Genomic DNA, 27,020 nt, shown 5'->3' on the forward strand with positions numbered 1-27,020 from the left:
CCCCACACATGCTTTGGCTATAGCTGTGGTCAGTGCTGACCCTGCTCCGTGCATCAGCGCTGGGATTGGCACAGAAGCAGCAGGTGGACTGTGGTGATAGGTGAGTCACCAGATAGAAGCTCTAGTGTTGAAGCCTGTCTAAATCAGACACAGAGCCTGGGGAAGAGTTGGATAGTCCACACACGCGCACGCACACACAGACAAGACAATACTGACTACTTTGTTCATTTGCCCTGACCTCAGAGAGCATATAACCTCAGAGAGCAGGGAGAAGTACCTTATAAAGGACTTACAACTTGGACAGAAATGCATAAAATACCAGTCTTGTGCAACAAATCAGTGGCATACATTGCAAGCAACATTTGCATAACAGTTCCCTCAAATTTGCACATTAATTGGAGCACCTTCTTGGGTTCCATGCTGCCTCTGTTTAAAGGACAGGCAGGGAAACAGAGATCAGAGCAACACATCTAAAAGCAGATGAGGCACGTGCGGCTTTCATCTAAATCTACTCAATTACAGTAAACCACACCGCGCCGTAGCTACAAGTCAGCATGATAATCCTGCTAACGGTCTCTGGCCTGTCATTGCTGGCCAGCCACGCGAGCGAGGGATCGCAAGTGCTCCACTCTCACGCAGCTGCCTGTAATATCGCACGCCTTTGAGCTCACGGGCTCGACGCGAGGATGACCTCACCGAGCCTTGGAGCGTCCCAGGGTCACGAGACACAAACAGAAAGCAGCTGTCAGAGGGAGGCTAATCTGAATAGACTGGCCTGGTTCGGAAGGGGAACAGCCTGGGCACGAGCGGTTGAGGGTTACAGTTGGCAAGAGCTAAACCAGCGCAAGAGGTCAGTTGATTAAAGAAACCTCACTCAAATGAGGCCTTTACAAACAATATCAATATCAATGTGGACTTTAAAAACATGAAAAGATTCCTGTAAAGATTCATTATAAAACTATTTAGGTGGTCTGCACTTAATTTGATACTCTACTGTATAAACTCTATAGCAACTACTGAAGCTGCCTTCAGAGCTACCAGAAAATCAAAAGCTTCACTAAAATCTCCAGAAAAATTTTTGAACATTTCACAGACTACACTGTATAAAAATATTATATTGATAATAAAAAGCAATTGCAACATATTTAAGTAACTTTGTGCAATGTAACTAGCCAACTCCTCCACAGTCAACTCAGAAATATGAAATCACCATTTTATAAAAGGGGGAAAGTCACACATCTTGGGACTGTATACACAATAAATGAATTAGACTGTCTCCCAGAACTCTGATAATACTTCTTTCTCAAAGTTCTACATGTCTGGTAATTCCAGTAAATGCTGCTTTTTGTGGTATACTGCAAAGTTTGACAAATAATATTTACTGGAACCTCAAAAGACCTATAAAAATAAGTCCTAACTTCATCCAACAGATCAAAGCAGAAAAATTGCCCCAACCAGGATGAAGATTTGGCATGGTCAATCCAACCACTCCTCCCTGAATAGTTTAGATAAACGGGCTTCTACAAAATCGACTAAATATTATGCACCAGTGTTTTCTGATTATCCTCAGAATGTTGGCTTCAGCCTGGCCCACATCAATGATTGCATTTAGGTAGTCAGAACATAAGGTTGTGTGTTAGACCTTTGGGGCAAGAAGCACAGCTCTACTTTGAAGTGGAAAAAATTTACACTATCATGTTAATGCAAGAATTGAGGCTACTCTTTGAGAAACTGAAAGCAAAGTGGATAATTACCTGAATTATGGCGGTACTCATAGCAATGGTCAAAATCAAGAGGTTAAAGTAAGCTCTGGTTGTAGTTGGCATTGCAAGCCTTTTTTTCTTTTCTTTTTTTTACAGTTTATACTTTCTTTCTATTCTTCTATGCTTCCTCCTATAAAATCTATTCTGATAGAATTCCACTTGCCAATTTAGTAATAAAACAACATGTTAGGACAAAGGGGACTAATGTCATACTATGAGCAGTTCTGAACACAGTGGTCAAAGTAGTACACTGCTTGCATAGACATGTGATGTGAGCTTTTCTGTTTGTATATATCACCGGGACAGCAGTCTGCAGGGAAATACTGCTTTTTACATGATTTTGCCAGTAATGTATGACATGCATGAAGTCACAGACATACATAAAATCACAGTTTGTATTTATTCTGTTTAAAGCCGCATTAATCTTAGAGAGACTTCACACTAGTGCAACACTTCTACACCCAGCAGAATTAGTGATTTAGCCAATAGCCAATTTAGCCAACTGTTCAATAAAGATGTTACTGCACTGTATTTACTCAACAATGCATTTTAGAAATTTGAACATACCATTAAAATAAGTACATGGAGAAAATTCATTAAAAAGTTTTGAAGAATGATCAATTAGGAAATCAAATTAGCAGTAAGGAATCTGGTTGCATTTTCATTTTATTTCTACTTATTTCTACTGCTTTGGTTCTGCAGTTTGTCCAGGTTTCTTGGCCTCCATCAGACAGACAACCCACCACCAACCCAATGTCATACATCTGATAGATTAGCTAGGTAACTGTACAGAAGATTTGTTGGAAAATGCGGTGAAAACAATTTGGCTTTCTTATATACTTGTATACTTGTGTAAAAGCACAAATTAAATTTGTCCAGTGAAGTTCAGTGGGCCTACGTAAACAACTGTGCTCTACAAAATTGATAGTTCTTGTGGTGATGGTTTGGATTGGCTGAAGGTTTTACAGACCAAGGAGTCCACTGACCATGACAAAACAGTTGGAGGATGCTCAAAAAGATGGCCTAGGATCTCTTACAAGGTGATAGTAATGAATGAATATCTGTGCCTTAAGAAGGGTTTGATACAAAACAGGAAACTAGAGCATGAGGCTCGTGAAATGCATAAAAAACCTTTTCAGAAAGTTTTTCTGCGCTTCACCTTGGGAGAGGAATGCTGGGAACATCATTGTCTACACTGACTTTCATAGTAACACCCCCACCCCCTTAGAATTATTGAGACCCAAAAGCCTAAAAGAAATGCTCTACCACTGTCACCGTGACCAGAAGCCAACAGCAAATGTAACTGACAATGCAACAATTTGTTCCCACGATTCAACTCATTCACCCAGGGACCCTAAATCTACTCAGCGAATGGCACACTTAACAATGGCACATTTAACAATGAATAGTTATGGTCTAATTTATCCTTCTTTCTGCCTTAGGGTTTCCCCAACAGAACCTCTTACACACCTGATGATGCAGCATAACTAAGATATACAGTATAAATCTGGAAATAGTGTAGATGTGGATATTCAAGCCCAGTCAGCTAATAACTTACTTTGAAGACAAAAACTGCAGATGTTTATTTAAATTCAGATTTTTTGCCAAATAAAAGCAACATCTTCAAGAATTTGAACACAGAGGACCACATTCTATGGGATCTATCTGTTTAAAAAGAAAAAAGCAACCACTGAAAAAAACTTCACCTACGAACCTCAATTTAACATTTTCCACTTTTGATTAGCTCCTATTTTAATGAGTACAGCTCAAGTCCCTGGCAGCTTTAATTGTGCAAGAGTCACATGTGAGAATTAGCCAAAGCACAGGGGATGCAGAGCCTGGGGTCTGCAACAAGGAAAGCTCTGTGATGAAGAGCTCAACACAGCTTGGGCTAGACGCATGACAAGCGGAGGCGGTGCCTAACTCCAGCTCCCATTATTATGCTGAATTTCACAAGGGGCTCTCAATTGTGCCAAAGTGTGCGTTTGTGTCTGTATTACACACCATGCCTGAGAGTCTGGATATGGAAGTAAGACCAAAGGAAGATGTAGTGAACATGCATCTTATTGTGCTTCTATACCAAAAAGTCAGTAAAACAGACACATACAACACAACATGAGTGGAAAAAGCCATGGAGTTTGATTAGGGAAATGTAGGAGTGCTTCCCAGTTACTGTATGTCCCAGGTTGTGTGTACAAACCTAAGAGTGACGAGGTGAACCTGGAACCCATTAAAGGAGAGAGAGAGAGAGAGAGAGAGAGAGAGAGAGAGAGAGAGAGAGAGAGAGAGAGCGAGCGCAAATGCGGGGTGGGGGAGGTATAGAGTGGAGGGAGGGAGGGAGAAGAGGAGAGAGGGTCTTTGCAGGACACCATTATCTCATCTCATTTCTCATGATGTCACCATGTAACCTTCACCCTTAGTTCAGCATGCGCAGTTATAGGGAAATCCAGTCATGCCATATGAAGGGTTATGGTTTTTCATCCTTTAACGATATTTGTTTTCCATCATTTATAATCAAACACAAAACAACCTTGCTGATCATTTAACTGGGTTTTACACATTCCAATAAAGCAATCCTTTAAGCTTCAAACACTCATAGAAAAGAGGAAACACAGTGTTATCAGTGTTATTACAAGTGTCTTTGGGCATTTTATATTGACTCAGAACATGCTTTGAATAACTATCACACTTGCCCTTCCATGTTTTGCACTGCCATTTAAAAAATTGCCACAAATATAGTCTACTCCATTCTTACACTGTTTTCTGAAAGGAGGTTTATGAGTTGTTGAAGGCTTAAACAATCGCCCGTCTGGGCTGTGTTTAAGCTCATTGAGAAACTGAAGAATGGAGAGACATTTCTCAGTATTATAGTGGCAAATGAGTAATATCAGTCTTTACCATGTTTGTGCACCTGCTCTTACCAGGACATGACATATAAAGACTTCAAGTGTGTTTTCATCTGTTAGTATGTTACCACTACAAAAACAAACAAGCCTTGGGCCTACCGCTATAAAGCTTGCAAAGTGAAGCAAAAGAAATGTGTTAGAAATGCCCATCCCCAACAGCGAACCCCAGAGGAGACGCAAACACCACCATGGAGATGGATGGGAATTCTGTCAAATTACATTTGCAGAACATCCTGATGACCAATAAGCAGAGGAAAGAAATGCAACACCTAATGGATCGCCATGGCGAGGACCACAAAGCCCTCGTGAGTGTCAAAAATTGTAAATGTCTACTTACTGTGTCTGAACATCGACATAGGCGACGACCCCAAATAAGCCTAGCATGGGAAGAAGTGTGGAGTGTGTCTACATTCCTCCTCTAGGAGTGAAGATATGCCAATTACAGACACAGAGAGGGAACAAGCCAGAGGAGGGACTTCAGGGAGCTTTACACTAGCTTTGGGGCGGGCTCCCCTTATTTGGTTATGAGGCAATCATGAGAGCACGACGTAATCTCACTCTAGACTAATCTCTAAACGGCCTTAGTCTAAACTCTAGCTTCACCCTGTACTCTCACTTTAATATCATCCAACGTTATCAGCAACTGTAGCTATAAAATGGCCCATGAGTTGTTACGTGAAGAGCAGCCGCAAGCACTCTGACCACAGAGGAGTGTGTCCCGACAGCACACTGACCACAGAGGAGTGTGTCCCGACAGCACACTGACCACAGAGGAGTTTGTCCCGACAGCACTCTGACCACAGAGGAGTTTGTCCCGACAGCACTCTGACCACAGAGGAGTTTGTCCCGACAGCACTCTGACCACAGAGGAGTGCTGTGAGAGCTCTCTGACCACAGAGGAGTGTCTTGACAGCACTCTGACCACAGAGGAGTGACATGAGAGCTCTCTGACCACAGATAAGTGTCCTGAGAGCACTCTGAGGAGGAGTGTTAGGTTTCAGAAGGCCAAATTAAAAATTTATAGCATTTTCAAAAACAACACACATCTGTGTACACTGCAACACAACCGTCGCTCGTGTTCATTAGCCTCTAGGTAAGCCTTCAGTTGATATAAATGTGTCCTTCTGTAATAGTCTAATTAGCCAGAACCGAAGCTGAACAAGTGAGAATTACGTATAAGGACTGCTGCTTGATCCTTGTCATTATCCTGCTTGCTCTGCTGTTGCCATGTCAACCTCCTAAGAAGAGCCCTCAAGTGCTCTGACTTAACGCTGAAGACAGCATGTACACATTACTAATGTCCACAGTACTACATGAGCAAAATCAGAGGAGAGCACTTCATAACACCGTCATGGTCTGGTGCTGGCTTCTCACATATATAAATGTCAATGTAAGAGTTCACTGAAGCTTTAATTGATATATTGAAGATAGGTACCAATTTCCCTATGGGCAATGGAAGTCTAATATCAAATAACTGCTTAATGAGACAGTCACCCAGCAAAAAGCCTGGATAGCAAAACAAAAAACAAACAAAAAAGAAACATCTACAGATCCTGCTAACATCCATCCTAAACACCTCAGAGATCTCACTAAACATTCTGATCTACATCAACATTCATCTCACCAAACATTCTGATCTACATCAACAAACATTTTGACTTCAATGTAATAAACAAGGAGGGTGGTTATTTATCTTGCTGTTGGGGAATGCTGTTGTAGTACACTGCCTCCTAGTGGTATGATCTAGCACTGAAGCCCACAGTGGCTTCTTTTTTAAGTTTTGTTTAGTTTTTTTGCCTGCCCATATGTAAAATATCAGATTTATAAGGTTCATTTGTGGCAGCATAGCAGTTATCTGGGAGTTGTAGTCCAGAAAGTGTACTAAGCCAACACTACAGCGGGTGTTGTGAAGGCATGGACGAAATTTTGATTTCATAGGTGGGGAGTGTGTGTGTGTGTGTGTGGACACAAATGGCTTGAGAACTGGGGCGCTCCCCCTGTCCATGGCAGTCGTTTGGTTTTCTGGAAATCAAGTTAGTGATTTGCAGTTTGCTATGCTGGCCATCCGACCTTTTCACTGAGGCTACTCCATGACTGAGGACACAAGTACAGTAAAACTGACCAAAACCTCAACTCTCACAAAATCAAAGCATGTCACACTTGTTCTGTTTTGCTAGCTAAACAAAAACAAACAACATACAATATACATATATTGCCAGTGTGTGTGGTAGTGGTAGTGCCAGTGTGTGTGGTAGTAGTGAGGTATGTGTGAGAGTGAAGCTGATGTGCAGCAATGCATAGCACATGGGTGTTGTGGGTGTGAAGCAGAATGATAGTTGATAGATAGGGAAGGAGTTGAAAAAGGTCATATGTAGAGTGTGAGGGGTCTATAATGGTCAGCCCTGCACGTTTCACAGTTCTAGAGGGGAGGTTTGAGCACTAGTGATCTGTTCTGCTGTCCTCAGTGTTCGCTGCTGTCCGTTCCCTGTCCTGTTTAGTAGCTGCTCTAAACCAGCGTGTGATGGATGCACACAGGACAGATACAGTGACTGCGGTGTAGAGCTGACTCACAAGCTCCTGTGGTGGACCATTCTTACTCAGATGATCCCCTACTGGGCCTTGATGTTGGTCTTCCACCACATCTGTTCCAAAAAACCTGAAGTTCTCCATGGTTGACACAGTGCTGTTGGATATTGTGAGTGTGAGCACTGCTGAAGAATGTCTCCTAAAGTCCACCATCATCTCTCGAGTCTAGAGAGCGTACACCTCCAAGTTGTTCGGGCTGCACCATAGCACCATCCATTAAACATGCAGCAGGCATGCTAACTCATCACCATCTTGGATGAGTCCAGTGACTGTAATATCTTCAAGAGTTTACCAGCTGGGTCCTTGGAGGGCAGTTGTCAGTGTACACAGTGAAGAGTCGTATGGAGGGACCACATCTCTGAGGAGATCAGGGATGAAGTGGTGTCTCCAGCCTCATATGCTGGCTACTGCCCGTCAGGAATGTGGTTATGCATTACTGATAATATCCTATATTATTACTATATATCACAAATACATGCACGCCAAGTAGTTTACAGGCCATATTAGCTTTTATTTTGATTAATATGATTTTTTTACTGTCACTATAATTACTTCTAAGTTATTGCAAGTTACAATTTGGTTAAATAAAACATTATTAATTGCTTAAAACTAATAAAACCCATCCATCCATCCATCCATCCGCTGCCTTTGCTGCTTAATCCTACTAGTCGGGGTCACGGTTGGGCTGGAGCCAATCCCAGCATCATCGGGCGAAGGTGGGGAACATTTGGCACTCTGGGTTTTTCATGTTCAAGCGCTTCTGAGAAGCTCTCCGCACTCTGCATACTTTTCTGCCCTCTGAATATCAGGTTCATAATGTCCTTAAAACTACAATACCCAGAGTGCACAGTGTGGTTCTCAGCCATTCCCATTATCTCTACAAAACAAATAGCATTGGTCTAAGTAATGTAAATGCTAAATAACAATGTTGGCCTGACTCCAAAAGGACACAAAGAGAATGTGCGAGTCAGACAGTGACACAGCAGAGCTTCAACCTGAACCAGAACTACATGCAGGCAGGGAGCGTCAAGATGACATTAGCGCCACTCCTACAAGCGAAGAGACTGTTGATGCAACACCCCAAGTTACCGTTACAACAGCCAACTACAATGTTAACAGTAACGTCAGTACAATATTAATGGCAAGGTTGTTGGTCAAAGAATACAGTGAACACACACACACACACACACACACACACACACACAAAATAAAGCATGATAGATTACAATAATACTCTATATTACCAGTAATCTTACTAGTAATTACTATATTACTATATTCTATATCACAAAATATTGCAATATGGATGTCAGGTTGAGTAAATTATTTTATGTTGTGAAGAAAGTGATATTGTGAACACAGTCTACATCTACTAATGTATTTTATTCACTGTGGAAATTCAGAATGTAATACTTAAGGATTTGCCGATATGGATTTCTACTAGCTGGGCTGCCCAATGGAGGATGGGTTCCCTATTGAGTCATGGTCCTCCAAAGGTTTTTTCCTAATCTCTGTGCAGGGAGTTTTTCCTTGCCACCGTCACCCCTTGCTCATTAGGGACCTGGACCCATGTGCTTTTAAAGCCGCTTTGTGACGTGTGTTGTAAAATGCACCATTTAAATACATTTGACTTTGACATGAGCGTAAGGGGAGTACCGGCACTTTCCCCCACTTCAAGCACTGTAGCTAGCTACAATTATTATTATGGATCCAAACACAGAGCTGGAACCCTATATGTGATTACAAAGACTCCACACGTAACTGCATTTTTGATGCATTTAAAATCACACAACAGCAGGTAAATTTGGAAGAAAGAAGGGCAGCATACACGAAGACTGATAATGCTTACGTTCAAGCAAACACTAGGGGGCAGAGATGAGCACCCAGTGGAACTCATACTGAGAAAAAAAACAGCACCTCAATTCCAGAAATTAAACAGACTATACAAAGACCATTTACAAATGTAAGATTTAGATTCAAAGTTAGTAGATTTGAGTAAAGTGAAGTAAGAGTTGTTTAATAAACATTTAGCCCAATAACATCGTTGTGCTGTGTTCTTGACAACCTTAAATTATGAAGAGTTGACAATTGCCTGCACCACCCCATTCCTGTAATAGCTAAAAGGAACCAAGAAGTGTTCACCCAAAATCATGCACAGGAAATAATTAAAGGTCTACACTTGTACATTGCACAGGCTTAAAGAGGTACAAAGTATGTACTGTATGTAATTCGAGAGCATAACCATGGCCTCTAGGGTTGTTTGGTTCCCATGAAGCATACACACATCCCATGCAGACACACGCCGTCTGGGACGTCTGGCTTCTGTCCAGGCAATTCAACTGTTGACCTAAACACCATTTGCCCAAGGTCTGAGACACAGACGAAGATCTACTCACAAGGTCTGAGACACAGGCAAAGTACTACTCACAAGGTCTGAGACACAGGCAAAGTACTACTCACAAGATCTGAGACACAGACACGGTCCTACTCACAAGGTCTCAGACTTGGTCTGAGATATCCATTTCTTAATTGACAATATCTCAAAAAATGGCACTTGAAGTGCGTTCTGCTAGCTGAAATACAAATACACAAACTCAGACGCCCAACATAGCAGCATGCTGCTTATGCAAGGGGACCAATTAAATAACGAGCAGTTGGTGAGACGGTTTGGGAGGTTCTTAATTGGTGTGTTTTTTTGTGTGGAGGAGGTTATGTGGACAGCCTCTGGCAGCATGATGCTACAGACTGGCAGACGAAAGAAAACACCATCTTGGCACATTCCACAGCGCCTGTGCAGACTCCTCTGTATGGCAGACATGTGTGGGGCCTCACCTGCCTCCACCACCTGCCTCCATCCACACAGCACAATGCAATCCTCAAGAGTGACAAGACACTGTCCAAGGGCTGGGCTTGGAAATCACGGTTTTCCTTTGGATCAAGTAAAGCCACATAACTTCACACGTCTCCAGATCCAGCATAGCTGATGGGGTGCACAAGCTTGTCACCAAGTCTTTAGTGAGTAGCACAAGAAGGTGTCCTGGACAAAAGGAAGAAAGGGAGCTTCTCATGAGAAAAGTGCCTAGAGAGCCTAGCCCTGCGCCAGACCTAGCCAGGCACACCTGGCTCTAATATTCAGCCATGTTGCAACTGACCTCCACAGAAAGACACATCCTGAGAACACAGCTGAACCCCTCACTGTTCTCATTTCACCACAACCAGGAACATGTCTAGCAGTTCTCCTTTTGAAATGAAACTGTACGGTGACATCTTGCCTAATTTCTCATTAAGTCTTTCATCATCAATATTTGTATGTTGCTACCACAATATAACATATTTCAATAAATTAAGCAGTATATTGACTTCACAGGCAAAACAGACCATGACTATCAACAAGAAACCCCGGTCAACAAAACAATGCCAGTGCCAGTGTGATAATCTGCAGACGACAAAGGCACCATCTCAAAAAGTCTGACCATCATCAATTTTCTGTATTCATGAATTATAAATAAAATAGTCAAGGCCTAAAACATCTTCACCTCATGGAGATGGACAGCATGAAGCATTTGGAAAATAAGCCTTTTTGACTGTGATGACATGATTGACTGTGGGCTGCAACTAAACACCTGAACTAAACAACTTCAAACTCAAACAATGGCATGCAAAGTGCATGTTTCATTTATTGTTAGGCTGCACTTCCCCACACCCAACTCATATAACAAATTTCAGTTTTCCATTCTCAACTGGGTGGCAATCAAAGAGATTACCCCAAATCATAAAACATGCAATTTCAAATACAAATAATCTCTAGATATACAGATAAAAAGCTAACATTTAATTAACTTCTACCATCTGCCAACCGGTTATTAGCTTTCAGTCACAGTGATTTAAAAGGGTAAATAAACATGTCAGAAAATCTTCAAACACTCCATCTGAAAAACAAACTGATATTTGGTCAAATAAATGGCTACAGGGATAAAATCTCTTAATGTGGTAAAACTACATTTCTACTGCATTTTCTACACATTTGTTTTCTTTGGACCAATAACAAGTCAGATGACTCTCTGGGCTGATAATGGTGACAGGCTCGGCTGATAATGGTGATGAGCTATTGCTAAAATGAAAAACATTGTTTACTTTTAAAATGTTTGTTTTAGTTAAATTTCAAGATTCAAGATTCAATACTTTATTGCCATGCAACTTGTGCAAGTTGCTAGGTAGGGATTTGCTTTAGTGTGTTCATTGACAAGAAACATAAAAACACAGTAAAATACATAAATAACTTATTACACACAAGAGATACATTAATAAATATATATAGAAAGATATCAAATAAAAATTTTACAACTATATGTCAGTCGCAGTGGCTTACTTTTAAGGTGTTTGTGCAGGGTAGGGAGGCTATTTAAGTGCCTGATGGCTCTGCAGTATGTGCTGTTGAGAAAACGTGATGTTTTAGATGCTATGGATCTCAACCTCCTACCTGATGGGAGGACGCTAAAGAAGGAGTTAGCTGGATGTGATCGATCAAGTAGAAGACACAACCATTTTTTTCACTACCAAAATATGACAAACAGAAGACACAGTCCAACTCAATTTATGGCATGTAAAGCAGCTCAGTTCCTACAATTACACGCTTTCAGAACAATTATGCTACTTTCAGAACAATTCTGAAGCAAACTGTGGTTAACAGTAACTCTGTGCCTGTCAGCAGTGCTAATCAGCACATTCAAAAATCTGAAAGCAGACAACAATAAACAATCAAACTTTGTGTAGACTTATATCCAGACCAGCTCAATCCTACATGTAAAAAGAAACATAGAGCCTCTACAGCCTGCAGCCTGGTCCCAGTCAACCATACCACACAAACCTCAACACAACCACACTGTGATATACTGCGGTGGAGTTTACTAAAGGGCTCAATGTGAAAGGAAAAGGTCCAAGGAAAGACAAAGCATACTTTGTGTCCAGCAGCAGGGCCACCAGCAGCCCCTCCCCCGACCTGTCTTGTGTGGCTTGGCGAGGCAGTCAGGAGCTGTTGAGCCACGGTGCTCTGTGCCAGCCGGGCGAGATGTCCCTCCCCTCAGCCGGGCAAGATGCCCCTCCCCTCTGCCGGGCAAGATGCCCCTCCCCACAGGTTAGATGCCCCTAATATGTGCGTTTGTTTCAAACCCTCCATATTTCTGCATCTTCATAACACACATTTTAAATACTACTCCACAACATTCTAGCATGGCTTTGGGTGACTGAAATCAGGACAGCTTCTAAGGACAGTCACAGCACAGGTTCATGTCATTTACGCATGCAGACTGAGCAAACATTGTGTGACCTCGCTGTGCACGGATGAGTTAACCTTTGGGGTTTTTTTTTTGCTTTTCTTCTTCTACTGAAAGAAAGGCTGGGTAAAAGTAAGAGAGGCCTGATTTTGAAGACTCACAGTAGTCAGTACTAATTAATTTGTCAGTAATTAATTATAATGCAGTGTTCAAGAAGAAAACACGGTCCACACGAGGCATTCCTCAGTGCTAGTGTGGACTCTTCTATGGTGCAGACATGTGTTGGGCCTCCACCACCAGCCTACACCATCAGCCTCCACCACCAGCCACCATCCACACAGCTCACAGCAACACTGTGACAAGCCTGAGGTGCCAAAGATTTTACAGCAAACCAGGAACCACAAACAAGTCCATGAAGCAAAAGCGATCAGCATGCAGCCAAATACATAGAACAAAGTGGATTTCTAACAGACCTCATTTGGATTTTGCTTCTAACCCTTAAGAAGAAGCAGATGCCATATTATTTTGATGCGAACGTACACAAGACCGCATTATGGAAAGCGAGCCAATGTAGTTCAGCAGCCATTACATTATGTGAATTATTCTGGAGTGGAAACAGCGGGGCTTTTGTTCCATGCAGCCGTTCTAAGCTCACGTGGGAAGAATGCAGGTATGTGTGCACCTTTACGATCGGACCTCGGGTCTCCAGAGGTTTCACGCAGGCCTGGTGAAACAGAACGGCCCTTTTTCTCTGGCCCCACTCCACTTTCGTGTGCCCTGCTGAAGTGGCTCACAGAGCTCCACTGCACTCTACAGCTCATCATGTAGCTGAAACCCTCAAGAACATACACACACTGAGCCAAAATGTTTTCAATTTATTGAATCGTCTCTACAAAATGCTGGAAAATGTTGGTCATTATTTGCAACCCCTCCTCTGTTGTTTATTTGGTCTTCATTGGTAACCACATGGAAACACCATGCTCCATTAATTTTAATAGAGCCCAGATAATCTACGCAATGTTTTCACTGTAAGTCAAGAAACGAGCCTGGAAGTAAAGTAAGTCCCCACAAAGGAGTAATAAAAAGGGAAATATATTTAACCAGTGAACAGTGACGCGCCATGGCTGGCTCTCAAACACAGGGCTCCACTGTCCTGACTGATAATACACAAAGACAGTGCAGCAACAGCCTTAAACAAACAGATTTTCACAAGGCTGTTGGTAACCTGTCTGCCATTGGTCATGAACAAATGCATCAGATATCTAATAAATCTGCCCCTTTCCACTGAACTGCTGAGCACCTACACCCCATGACCTGCGCAGTGCCGTTATCCACGCATGAGATGTCTAGAATTGAAAGATCATAATCAGTGCAGTTGATCACACAATACTGGTCTTGCAACAAAGTACAATAATCAGCCATGTTTAATATTAACCATGAGTTTTTAATCTTGGCTCATGCCACGTGGTCAACAACCATCAACTCTCGAGCACAGGAGGAGCCAGCAGGAACATCTCAGGAACATCTCTGGTGTGTAGCTGAGACCCGAGACATCGAGGAGACTAAAGTCTCCTGTTTTTTTTTCTTTTTTGTTATTTTTTGGTCCAAACAAAACACTGCACACGCAATGCCAGCTAAGATGCTTCTGTTTCTGCTCCATTGTTCAATAGATTTTACAACAGTAAGATGGTAAACAAACTTAAAAACAACCTATCTGCATTCCTGCAGATTTTGCGAAATCATAGTCTGACACACTTTAGATGTGAGAGCTTGTCAGACCTCAAAAAATCTTTTCAAAGTGTTCTGGGGGATCTTTATTAGGGGATCTACATTTCCCAGCATACACAGCGGGTGCATGGAACTAAAGTCTGCTGTTCAATATTAGTTGGATTCCAAGAACACTGCCCACCACAGAGCCAGGGACGGAAAATGACACAGTGTTTTAAACTATTCATAATGTAGCTGACGTTACTGGTGTAAAAAACTACATTTTATTGAAAACTGGAATTTGCCTTGCAGCACAGATCTTCAAATTTGTCATGTGTGTCATAAAATTACAAAAGATTAGGATATTATTAAGTAAGTCATTGATGTCACACAGATTGAGCACAAAAACGATTACTCTAATGAGATACTTAAGATGTCCGGTCTAAAATGCAAAAACATCTCCAGTGACAGCAAATTCAACTCAATGATTGTAACAACACATTGACAACCTATTCTATACACTAATCTTCTGTCACAGAATGTGGTCAGGTCCAAAATATCATATCTCTTAGTGCAAAGCATGACACTGCTGAAAGAAGTCTGATTGATGGAAGAGAAAAATGTCCAAGTGATTTGCTTCACTCTTTATGCACATTTTCCTACATGAATCTCAAATACAAATATTCCACTAAACCAGAATTCAGTACCAAAATTGTATGACGGCTTAAGTGGCCTATTCATAACACTCATAACATCTGAATATCCCTCGAACCACAAAGAAACCATTCATACCACATGCTGCTTAAGAAGCATGCTGTGAAGAACAAGTGATCTTACCTCTGCCAGTCTGGTCCCTGTATAGATGAGAAGAGCCCTGGAGACCTGCAGCTGGATGGCCTGAAGCACTCTCCTGTATTTACAGTCTACAAAGGTGCATGTCTTACTCTTGAGACATGTTCTGCAAACTGTCTGACTTGCTTTCTCTGATATGTGGCCTGTGGGTAGAGCCTTCACGATGGCCCTGGTGCCAGTGCACACAGTCTTCTTGATCTTCTGGTTATTCTTTAGGTACCTCCTAACCAAGACAGTGGAGCGCTCCTTCTTGTTGCGTACAAACTCGCTGTCAGATGTGGTTTCTTCGCTATCGCTTTGCTGCTGCTGGGCCAAGGAGAGTTTGAATGCCACGGAGCCCTGGCAGGGCTTCTGCCTGCAGAACGCCATGGACTGCTTGGCCTGCCATTTTCTGTTCAACCTCTCCAGGCTGGAGAAGCTACTCTTACAGCAGCGGCCGCACCTCAGGTCTGCACGCTCCCGCATCATGGCCTCCGCCCTTGCGCCACAGCCGTGCGTGGGCCGGAAGAGCAGGGTGGAAGGTGCGGGCAAAGGCCTGGGAATGCCGGTTCTCCCGGAGCCGAGCCCACGAGCGAGTCTCTTTTCCCTCTGCTCGGCCGCGTTGGATTCCAGCTGGCACAGAGCGCCACCCAAGCTTCTCGAGCTTGGCGGCCTTCCACAGGGCTGAGTCACATCAGAAGAAAACCCCTGTGTTCTCGATGGGCTCTGGCTCCTCTGGTGCACTGCTCCCCAGCCTCCAGTGGGAGCGGCAGCCTCCTGGCAGTTCAACTCTGATTCCACCGGCCCGCCACACGTCCCGCACGGCTGGCTGCAACACGCGCCCTCTGCACGGGGCCGTGAAGCAGCACCGCTCCTGCAGACGTCACTGTGGCATAAACGGTCAAGGCTCTCCAAACTCTTGGACCTGGTGTCCCACAGGGTTCCTGCTCCGCAGTTCAAGTGAATCTGTTTGAAATATTTAAAGTCATGGTAGTCCTCTGCAGGAGGCACTTGACATGAACTGGGGAAGTGGAGCCGAGAGCTGTTCCTCTCAGGAAACTCAGAAGCAAAAGACAACAGCTGAGTTCTGTACTGTACTGAAGAAGAAGGTGCCTCCCTTACTGCCATTCTGAATCCAAGAACTGTGGCAGCCTCCTTGGAGGTCACAGTGACACCATGAATGTCAATATTCTCCTGTCCCTCCACACACACCCTCATATCACAAAGCACTCAATGGCAGATCTCTGTCAGCTAACACAAAACGTCCTGTTCCAACAGCTAGAGTCAGTGCCCTTGGAAGGAGCCTGAATGTCTCCACTGGACAGTCCAAAATATGGAGAGTAGACTGACGCTCCCTCGTTGTGCAACACTCAGCTCTCTTTACTACAACCTCTCCTCTCAAGACCTCAGGACCTCAGCAACCTAGGAGAGAGAAGTAAGAAAAAGCCATCAGCAAACAACTGCAAACTAAAGCAAAACTCACTTGTACAGATGTACACAAAGCCCTAAAAAAGAACAAGGCTGAGCAGCAATATCACAGCTTTTAGCAGATGTTTAGATGTCTTGCATGATGTTATTCTGGCTATTGCTTTGTATGGAGATTAATGTGAAATCTCTCGTCAAACTGAGAAGATTCTCACATGTACTGCAGAAATAGTTCCCTGTGAGAAAAACACAGTTGTCCAAAATCCTTTGATTCTGATGAGCCACAGGGAAAAAAGAAAACCCAGTTTAAAAGGCGTTGGACTCTGGAATGTGAGGCCTCGCTGGGGGGAGCTTAAACATTGGGGGGGGGGGGGGGGGGGGGGGTGCACACTGATTCTGGTCTGTTCAGCAAGTCAAGGTCATCAAATATGATTCCCACACCCACACACACACTAATAAATGTCTGAGCTAACACAGCTTGAAGTCTTCATTCAAAAATCAGTGCCAGATTCATGTGATAGTGAATGGGGACAGGACGGGCAGTATTGGCTGCATTGACATGAAGAGGCAAAATGCCACAACTACTGTACAGCCGAGCATCAGGAGATCTCACCATTTTGTTGAGAGAAAGAAAGAAAAATCATACTAAAGAAAATCATTATAAGCTCAGGACCAAAAATAAGTAAAGCAGAAGCATCACTTTTTTCTTATTCATATAAATTCTCACATTCTGTTCAACTAGTTTTAAACACAATGAAAAAAATCCTTGAAGTGTTTAGTTAAGCACCTCTGCATTTCTGTCAGCACAGACCGTGTTGAAGATTGAGTGACTTTTGATTATAGATCACTCAGTTTTACATCTGACATATCAGCTTGTTAAGTCAATTAACTGATGTACAACTACACAAACTTGTGGCAACAGATGAAACCGCGTTGTAAATTGTGACCAAGCAAACTGTTCATATTCATATAAAAATGGTTGCGCATCAAGACATGCCCACACAACAGCTGTCTCTGGCAAAGAAACACACTGCTACAATAGATCTGGCTAGCAAAAAAATGGCATAAAAACTTTAAACTGCAAATCTTCTTTAGGTCAAACAGAGTTTATCTTGAATTGTGCCCTTTCTAAATGCTTACCATTATCAGCACCCAAGTTCAACTGCTTCCTCTCTGGTGGTGGGGTGAGGTGTGAGCGCTGTGTGTGTGATGGACCATGAAGCTATTGCAACGGGAATTACGGGAATTTCCCCCTCCTCTAACGCCTCAAAAGCGCACGCTCAACCCCCACTCCCACCAAACACAGACACACACACCCAGACACAGCCAGCACACACACACACACACACACACAACATGACAGGCTAATGAACTGAAGCAGCCTTTTATCTGAGCCTTTTATCTGAGTCACCTCTAGATCAGAGGGAGTTCTAGATCAGAAGGCACCTGATCTAGAACTCCACAAACTATATTACACAGAAAACACTCACAGACAGTTCTGACAAGCCCCTTGGGATCACTGAGGTCACAACATATATTATACACTACAAAAAATAGTAATACAATTTACAATGTGGCAATCCCCGACGTTAAGACGGCGGGCGTGTCTGTTACCAGTTACTAGTTTGTCCACATTAACTAGGTGTGTCAAGTTCAGCGGGCAAATTTCACAACACTGATACTAATTTGTATGGTATTTTTGGAAGTGTTTATGATAAAAATTATTCCAACTTAGCTTTACATATTGATACTTTTTCGTGGACAGTCAGCTGAAGGCACACCAACAGCTCAGAGCACACCTATCGATTAGCCCTTTGGGGGCCAAAGTACAAAATAAACTCACATGGATGTACAGAATCAGCTTCCGTTTCAACACCCGCATGTCGTAGAAAACCCCCCCTCACCGTCCAAAAGTCCAAATGAAATAAACTCAACAAACCCAACAAAACCTCAATGTTATCAAAACACTATTGTAATACACAGATAAACGAATAGTGGCGCCACACCTTCAGATTAGACACAAAATACAAGATGCTAATTGCCCGTCAGCTAAAATATACTTTTCAGATAAATCATATACACAGGTCTGTACTCATGCATTCCTGTGACTACCGAAGAACCATAAACATATTGAAATACTAGGTTGGCGAGAATGATAACGTCATGTGTCAGTAACTTGTATCATAAATCATTCGCACCCTTCATCTAACTCGAGATTACAACATCAGTTATATAGCTGAGGTTCAGAACATTCAAATCGTATAATAGATCACGAGGGTCTGATCACTATAATATAGAATATAGGCATTTATAATATAGAATATAGCCAATAGGAACAGCCATCTTATAACTTAGGCGTCCAGCGTGTTTACTTTTTGGACATTGCCTTCACGCTTTAATTCGCTATGGTGCATGTCACGTAAAACCACTACCTTCAACAGAAATGCACAGTTTGATCTCCACGCAACACAGTTTAGCGCACAGGAGTAATAAAACAGCTAGAAGGCGATTACCCGCTGAAATCAACACGTGTTTAGACGCGCCAACAACTTAAAGATCCACTCACCCCAGAAAAAGTGCAAGCTGGGTAGTTTCGGAAAACGTCTTCCGACTGTGGTTCGTAGCTTTGTCAGACGTCGGAGGGGCGGTTAGCTGATGCGAGAGAAGCCTCGTCTTAAAGATGTAAGAAAGTCTGCTGCTTAACGCCTAAACGCACGCGCGCGCGCGCGGGGAGAACACAGTTATGTCGCGCGACAGTGCTGCACAGAGGCGTCCCGTAATCGGAATGTCTGCAAGAGAAAACTGTGTTCAGCAGCAAACACCACCAAACACACCTCCCACCTCTACTGGACCAACATAGGGTATTGTCTCTTTGTACCATCTTCTAGGTTTTTAGTGTTTGCTTTCTGCCAGGTTTTCTAAACTTTCCCGGTACTTAAATTAAAGGAGTAATGTCCTCAGGTAATTTTGTTTCTCGGCCGATTTGTGGATTATATTGAATGTGCTACACTGACGTCATTGGATGGCGTATTTTTTGTTTATTAAATTTTTTTGGTTACATCCATGTCACTACAGGACCGTGTTTCATTGTGTTGTCCTGCTCGACCAAAAGTAGTTAGACGTTCGCTTAAACCTTTAAATATTTCCCCACACTCTGAACGTGGCGTATATTTGAACACATCATGTAATGACCCTTGTTTCAGTGCAGCTTTGATCACACAGTTGGTTGCTTAACGATTCACTTACCAGCGCACGAGACCGTCCGCTCCCGTTCAGAAGTTCCAGTCACATTCCTCGAGTCTTCACTCATGTGATAAGCTTACAAGAGGAAGCGGACTCATAACTGCCTGCCACGTTTTAATCATTCCATTTAGCTTGTTTATGGCACAACAAGGTTAAAGTTTGCTTTAGATTTGAAGGGTTATATGTGTTATTTTATATCGCAGTGGTCAGTTTTGCTGCAAAAATTCACAATTTCCTTTGATCAGTTGCCAGTTAAACAAATGACTAGAATGTTTTAAATGTATAGTATTTTAAAAATAAATGAATACTTATGAATAAAAAGCAAACAAATCTGTCGGTAAACGAGCTAAACTTCCTACAAAAATATTCAATGGAAAAAGAGTGAACTACAGATCCAATTTCCCTAAGTGAATATTACGTGCTCGCCATGTGTTTTTGGACCGATTTGTAATGATTCCCCCAATTCTCCATTCACAAGCAAAAAACCCTTATGCCATCCACAAAGAATGCGCGAGGCTTCCATTCTGAGCCAAACCATTATTCCCCCTCCACCAGTAACTTTCTATGAATTTTCCCATGTAGTTATCATATACAATCACACAATTATATATATATGTATAAAGCTTGCTAGATTTTCTAATTACAATCCAGGTAAAATTAGTGGAATCAACACAATCCAGGAAGCCTGAGCAAAATCCTGGTGAGGACTTTTAATCGCGGCACCTGGAATTTATATATATATATATATATATATATTATATATATATAAGTGAGGTTGAAGTTGTATGTTGTTGTGTACTTGATATAGCGATAGATAGATATTATAACTGGTAAATTAGAGTTGTGCTTTTTAAACCCTAATCCGTTCTAACTAATCCTTTCATGTGCATCTTCTGCCCTCTACTGGAATGTTACTGCATGCCTTTTTCATACAAAGAAGTAATTAATCTGAGCCATACTTTTAGTAGCTTGTTGTAGATTTCTTTGAAATTTAAAATATAAGAATATATACAAAATATATACAAAATTCTCCACATTTATATGCCTTTATTGCACAACGTTACACTGATTCAACAGAAAAATACTGGGAAAAATACTTGCAATAGTAAAAGATTAAATACTCATTTCCATCTAGAGTATGCAACATTTAATTCTGTTGGACTTTTATTCTGTTGACCTAGATATATTTACCACTCAATGTGTTCTTCCACTGCTCTACATCAAGTTCTTCATATTCTGGTTATGTGTACACACAAAGAGATTTTTAAGGGCCATAAAATGCAGATGGAATAAACAATAATATTCTTGGGAGTTGGAAACTCACACACCACCCGGATTGTCATCTACTTATCTTTCTAAAAATTCATCTTGTAAACTCCATTGCAGATTCATTACAAATAAGGTGTTTCTTATTAACAATCTGATCACCCAGGAAAAATTGGAAATATATACATGTAAATATGTTAGTCCCAACTTATATGCAGCAGGCCCAGATGGAATTTGTGGTCGGACATTAAGATATTGTGCAAATCAACTGGCAGTTGTATTCCAACAATTATTTCAACTTTCTCTGACCAGTGGTATCGTTCCCCAGACATGGAAACACTCCACAGTAGTTCCAGTTCCTAAAGTACCTCGTCCTAAGGTTATGGGAGATTTTCGCCAAATAGCTCTTACCTCATTAGTAATGAAATCATTAGAAAAGATTGTTAAATCTCATATTCTTAAAGTTACTCAAGATAATTTAGATCCTCTACAGTTTGCATATCGACCCGGAAGGGGAGTAGATGATTCTAATTTTTGCTGGATGTACTTCTGGATGGACATCTTGAAGGACCTAAGACGAGAGCAAGAATTCTACTTGTGGACTTTTCTTCTGCATTTAATACTTTACAGCCTTTTTTATTAGCTGAGAAACTTTTATATTCCTTTAGATTAGAGTATGGGCTAATACGCTGGATTATGGACTTATTGACCAAGAGGTCACAGAGAGTACTTGTAAATGGAACCCTCTCAGATATTATGTATACTTCTACTGGTTCACCTCAAGGGTGCGTATTATCCCCTTTATTATTCATCCTATACACTGATATCTGTAGAAGTGGTCATGAAAATCAGTACATTATAAAATTTGCAGATGATACAGTTCTGTTGTCTCTGCTCTCTGGTGAATATCAGGATCATGGTCCAGCTTTGCAGGAGTTTATAGATTGGTGTGATCGTTCATACTTAGTGATGAATGTCTCGAAAACCAAGGAGATGATTATTGATTTTTCCAATTTGCCACCTGTGAATTCTGATACCTATATAAACGGACGAGCAGTAGAGAAAGTTAGCACTTACAAATACTTGGGGACAATTCTTGAGGATAAATTAAAATTCGAAGACAACACAGAGACTATTTTTAAAAAAGGTCAGCAACGTATGTATTTTCTTACAGAAGACTTTCTGAAGCTTAAGTCTTTTTCTGTTGATACATCTGTGTTGTTTACATTTTATTGTTCTTTTATTGAGAGTGTTGTTTCATTTTCTTTTATCTGTTGGTTTCAGTCTCTGAGCTTAAAAAATAAGGAACGGTTGCAGTATTTAATATCTACATGTTCAAAAATTGTCGGACTCCCACTGAGATCTTTGAGTGCATTGCACAAACAGTTAACACTGAAGAAAGGTCGGTCTATTATTAATGATCCTTCACATGCTCTTCATTATGAGTTTGAACTTTTGCCTCATGGCCATAGGTATCGTTGTCCTAGATGTCGGACTGTTCGGCGAAGAGTGGCCTTTGTTCCTGGAGCCATTAGACTACTAAATGAACACTAATCTTTGGATATTAGACTCCTTGCTTGTGATTGGTACTCATATTTGTTTGTTTGTCTGTCTTGTCATGTTGTGCCCAATATTAACAACACTAATTATTAGCAAACAAAGGCTACTGTACCAAATATTAACTTTGATTTTCAAAGGTGTTCAAATACTTATTTGCAGCAGTAACACACAAATTATTTAAAAGTCATACATTGTGATTTCTGGATTTTTTTTAGATTATGTCTCTCACAGTGGACATGCACCTAAAATGAAAATTTCAGACCCCTCCATGATTTCTAAGTGGGAAAACTTGCAAAGTCGCAGGGTGATAAAATACTTATAAACTTCTTCAGCATCCATCACCACCCATTTTTGTCAGGACAAAATGAAAACAGTTTATGAGCATTTCCCAAAAGTAACTTGCTCTACTCTTCCCCACTGCGTAAATGCATCTGTCTTTACCACTGTTGATTCATTCCTGTCTCTGACATCACTAAGTCATATTTCTCTTACTGTCAGCTTGACCAGACTCCTCCTCCTTCTTCCTATTGCCACTCTTCGGAACTGATTAATCCTTTTTTATCTCAAAATTACTGGTTCCATACTTATGGAATCCAGGGTTGAGTTGATCCATCCTTACCTGGCCAAAGTAAAGAAAAAAAGACTTCACAGTCTCACAGCAGCTTTTGACAGTGACAGTGTTGACAAATTTCTAGGCTGTCATTTGATTATTGATTATGGTCATATCTTACTAACAGACAAAAATCATACTGCTACTGATTTCATGTATTACAGATCTAAAACTTGTTGGATAACTATTTGAATCATAATATTGATGAAACTCAAATTTTACTAATAGGACCTACTTACAATGATACTTTCCAGTTTCTCAAAGCTCAAGTTATTATAAACCTTGACAGCCTCTTTGACTCATCACTCACCTTTGAGTCCTATTTCAAGTCACACACCATACCAGCATTTCATAATTCGAGCAGTACTGCACACATTTGCCCAGTGCTCAAGGATAGATGGCTTCATATTTCCTTTGTCTTCCTGTTCTTCATAACTGTTTCACTGGTCTTGTTCAGCCTAAACTCTCCTGAATATTAAACTAACATTAGTTATTTAATATATTACAAGTTCAATTCTCCGATGCCTATTGGACATAAAACCTCTGAGACTTTTCACTGAGTTTATAACTAAGTCTGGCAACTCACCCTTGTCATTGCTCTTTTGATTATTCCCATGATTTTTTTTTTTGTTCTTTTTTCCAAATATTATATTTGAGCACCTACATTTGTCTTGTGACATCCTCTGATCTTATCAGCACCATTCATTTACCCTTGCAATAACTTAGGCAATGTACACGATAAGCACCATGGATTTATCAACATACCGTTTTAAAATAAAGTGTTTCTGGTAAAAGGACACAAAGCCATGTAATGCTAGAAATGCATCTTTCTTCCATTATATTTATATCTCTGTGTTTATATATTAGAAAGCTATCATGAGTCAATAGTTATATTGTCAATGCTTGTGCAATAACCATGGGTAATATTCACATATGTTGTGACAAAGGTCAAGTCATAGTTATTAACATTCTAAGAACGTATAAAATTTTTCTAACAAACTTGTTTAATTAAAAGCATCCAAACACAGCTAGTAAAAACAAAGCAAATGTATTCATTGTATTCATCAATAATTATAATTTAGCTATTTGAAAAGTGCAAAATCAGATTCTAAACAGTTACAAACTATAAAACACATCAATAAATATAGAAATTCATTATTATTTAGAAATAATAAATAAATAAACAAGCTTAGATTTTTATGCTTAAATTTAGCATTGTAGAGATTCCTATTCACAATCTTGTTTTTTTAATTAATATAAGCTGTAGTAATGTATGAAACGTAATGTACAGCTGTAGGCAAGCTGTGTGCATAATATATAATCTATGATTTATTTATTTATTTGAGTGATGGTACTAGGTGAGATACAGAGTTCAGCCTTTCCTTCTGGCACTACTGTACCACTTTCTCAGTGCCACTCCACTGGTGCTACTTACAACGCACATTGCCCCTCCAACACTCCACCAAGTTGGCTTGCGACTGAGAAAGAGAAACTGCAGGACAAAGGCCAAGACCACGTCCATAGTCCTCATGAGTGCCACAGGGCCTGCCTTCTCGATCTGCAGGGCTTTGGTGAGGAACATCTGGCCACCTATTCCCAAAACGCCTATTGCCATTAGGTTCCACCTGTCCCAGCCACAGGATGGCATGGTCCACTCCTGCATTACAAGCAAGATGATGATGCACTCAATCAAGCCGAGCACAGCGTAGTACCACACAGAGAGGTAGTAGTGAACGTTTTTGCCCATCTTCCTGAGGATGACCATGGTGCAGGCTGCCATTATTGCTCCTGTGAATGCAGCTACTGTCCCCTTGATGTGGTTGATGTAGTCCCCCTCAATCCCAGATAACTTTCCCCCAAAGAGGAAAGGGGGCCTTGCTATGAGGACAACCCCTGTGAGAGTAGAGACTGTCAAGACAGCATCCCAGATAGTGCAACGCTCCTTCAGAAAGATCCAGGCCAACAGTGCCGTGAAGACAGGATTGCTAAACACTATGACAGTAGCATCAGCCAGTGGCATCTGGAGAACAGCATAATACAGAGAGATCATTGCACTGGATCCAAGGACACCTCTCAGAAATAGATAGATACGCATGCCATGAGGTCCCAGGAAGCCTGTTCTAAACAACAATAGATACACAACAGGCAGTTGTTATATGAATTCTGCATATTATGAATGTAGATAATCAATCAATATTGAGGAATGACTTGAAAAATACTTACTTGTAGTATATCATGGCTGGCATAACAAAGAGCATCTGGAAAAAGCATCGTATTGCACTAATCTCAACTGCATGTATGCCCTCAATTTTCTTTACAAGAAGAGCAGCCACTGAGAAGAACCCAGAAGCCAAGAGGCTGTAGAGAAGTCCCAGGCCAGGACAAACTGGTTTAACCTCTGCTAAAGACAAGCAAAGAAACAGAACTTTGGCAAAGATGTTATCTAACCCAACAACACAGGCCACCTGTCCTTGTTTTTTATTTGGTTAACTTATAGCCTAAAATTGTACTCCATTGTGTCACTTTTTTCGTACAAATGATGGAAAATGAAAACTTAGAATCACATTCCTTTATTTGGTTTGTGGTGTGATCTGAATTCTGATCCAGCAGTGAAATTAAATGAAGGGGTGGAAAACAGCAGGCAACAGTGTCAGGTTTAGGTGATTTTGTTTTCCTTTGCTTGTGAGGCTATATTATAAAAGTCAGGTTTTACATGGTCAGCACCAATTGACATTACTGCCCGTCATCGAGTTGAACTTTTTTGTCATTCACAGGTCATGAAGATGCCAAGATAAGACATGGACCAAATTGAATCAACATCACTTGAACTGATCTCAGATATGAGGTCTGGAAAAAATAACAAAGGTCTGTTGATCAAGGATTGGACGGAGCCCAAAGTCTTTATCAAGTTTATTTGTAGCTCTACAGGGAAACAGGTATCGTTTCCCTAAGTGACTCATGTTAACAGCTTGCCCACAACGCCAAGTGTTCTGTGAAACAGAGCGTGGCATCTACCTCATTTTCTTTCTAGTAAACCAAATGGGCATTTCCTGATATAACAAGCCTAGCTGTACTCGTATATATCTCGCCGTTCAAATGACTCATTTGAAATTGGATTAAATTTTATATTGGATTACGTCAAACACTAATCGTGTTAAACAAATGCGCATTTGTGCGCGAGGAACTACAAAAGGCAGTCATAAAGCACACCGGAACTATTAGCCAAATAGGTCCAGTATAAATAGGTATAACAAAGTCACATAGATGGATAAACATAGCATATAGCCTAACCTTTAGTACGCCTATAGTAAGTGAAGATTTGACAGTACATGGAATGGGTAGTCTATAATTAAAGAAAAGTTAGTGTTACCTTTCTCGGTGGTCTGTTGCTCCGCGCAGTCCCCGTTGTTTCCTCCACAACACAAGGGGAAACACGGTGGCCCCGACAGCCTGCCTCTCACGTCCCGTAAGTTTGGTGATATACCCGTACCCACATCACAGTCCCTAGACACGCTTGAATTACTCCGCAAACGAATTTCCTTCGCTGAACTGTAAGCATCGTCTTTGTCAACTTTATGATATACCACTCGTATGTCCTCTCTAGAAGGGATAACCGATAAAACTGAGCGATCATCATCGTCACTTACGGAGTCATTTCTAAAATCACCCATTTTAAGGTCCAGCAGGTGTTCATACCTTAATAGAATGGCTCACCGTGATCCCCAGAGTGGAGAGCGTGGAAACTGAAGTTAAATTATTAACCTAGTTACCAAGTTACCGCTCCACTCTTCCGCTAGAGGGAGAGAATGGGCAGTAGAAGTAGCAGAATAATATAGGTGGACGACTACCT

General features: G+C 41.3%; 2 protein-coding genes across 8 annotated transcripts in view; both read right to left on the minus strand.

Annotated features, from left to right (window-relative positions):
• Window positions 1–19,880, minus strand: part of plce1 (phospholipase C, epsilon 1) — a 64,863-nt gene extending 44,983 nt beyond the window's left edge. For 4 of the 6 annotated variants that reach the window (XM_077000687.1, XM_077000688.1, XM_077000683.1 and 1 more), the window contains exons 1-2: window positions 19,058–19,192; window positions 15,073–16,488 (exon numbers count right to left, since the gene is read on the minus strand). In XM_077000687.1, the coding sequence (XP_076856802.1) occupies window positions 15,073–16,284 (1,212 nt within the window). In that variant the 5' untranslated portion in view covers window positions 16,285–16,488; window positions 19,058–19,192. Of the gene's footprint in view, window positions 1–15,072; window positions 16,489–17,631; window positions 17,840–19,057; window positions 19,193–19,737 lie in introns of those variants that run through there. The other 2 variants (XM_077000685.1, XM_077000684.1) reach the window with 2 other exon arrangements.
• Window positions 19,881–23,798: 3,918 nt separating this feature from the next.
• slc35g1 (solute carrier family 35 member G1) lies at window positions 23,799–26,991 on the minus strand. 2 transcript variants are annotated; one of them, XM_077000692.1, is made up of 3 exons: window positions 26,541–26,991; window positions 25,394–25,571; window positions 23,799–25,290 (listed from the first exon to the last, which is right to left on the minus strand). In XM_077000692.1, exons 1-3 carry the CDS (start codon window positions 26,839–26,841, stop codon window positions 24,543–24,545), a joined length of 1,227 nt encoding a protein of 408 aa, XP_076856807.1. In that variant the 5' UTR covers window positions 26,842–26,991; the 3' UTR covers window positions 23,799–24,542. The 2 variants fall into 2 exon arrangements, with proteins under 2 accessions (XP_076856807.1, XP_076856808.1); XM_077000693.1 differs by having other exon boundaries at window positions 23,801–25,290; window positions 25,394–25,568.
• Window positions 26,992–27,020: the final 29 nt, after the last annotated feature.

This window comes from Brachyhypopomus gauderio, chromosome 3, assembly GCF_052324685.1.
Source record: "Brachyhypopomus gauderio isolate BG-103 chromosome 3, BGAUD_0.2, whole genome shotgun sequence".
NCBI lineage: Eukaryota > Metazoa > Chordata > Actinopteri > Gymnotiformes > Hypopomidae > Brachyhypopomus > Brachyhypopomus gauderio.

Excerpts from the sequence above, each read along its gene's own strand:
- slc35g1 (XM_077000692.1), bottom strand. The coding sequence starts at position 26,841 with ATGGGTGATTTTAGAAATGACTCCGTAAGTGACGATGATGATCGCTCA. Across the intron at positions 25,572-26,540 it reads GCAACAGACCACCGAGAAAG|CAGAGGTTAAACCAGTTTGT; the intron begins GTAACACTAACT and ends GCTTGTCTTTAG. Across the intron at positions 25,291-25,393 it reads CCAGCCATGATATACTACAA|AACAGGCTTCCTGGGACCTC; the intron begins GTAAGTATTTTT and ends ATTGTTGTTTAG.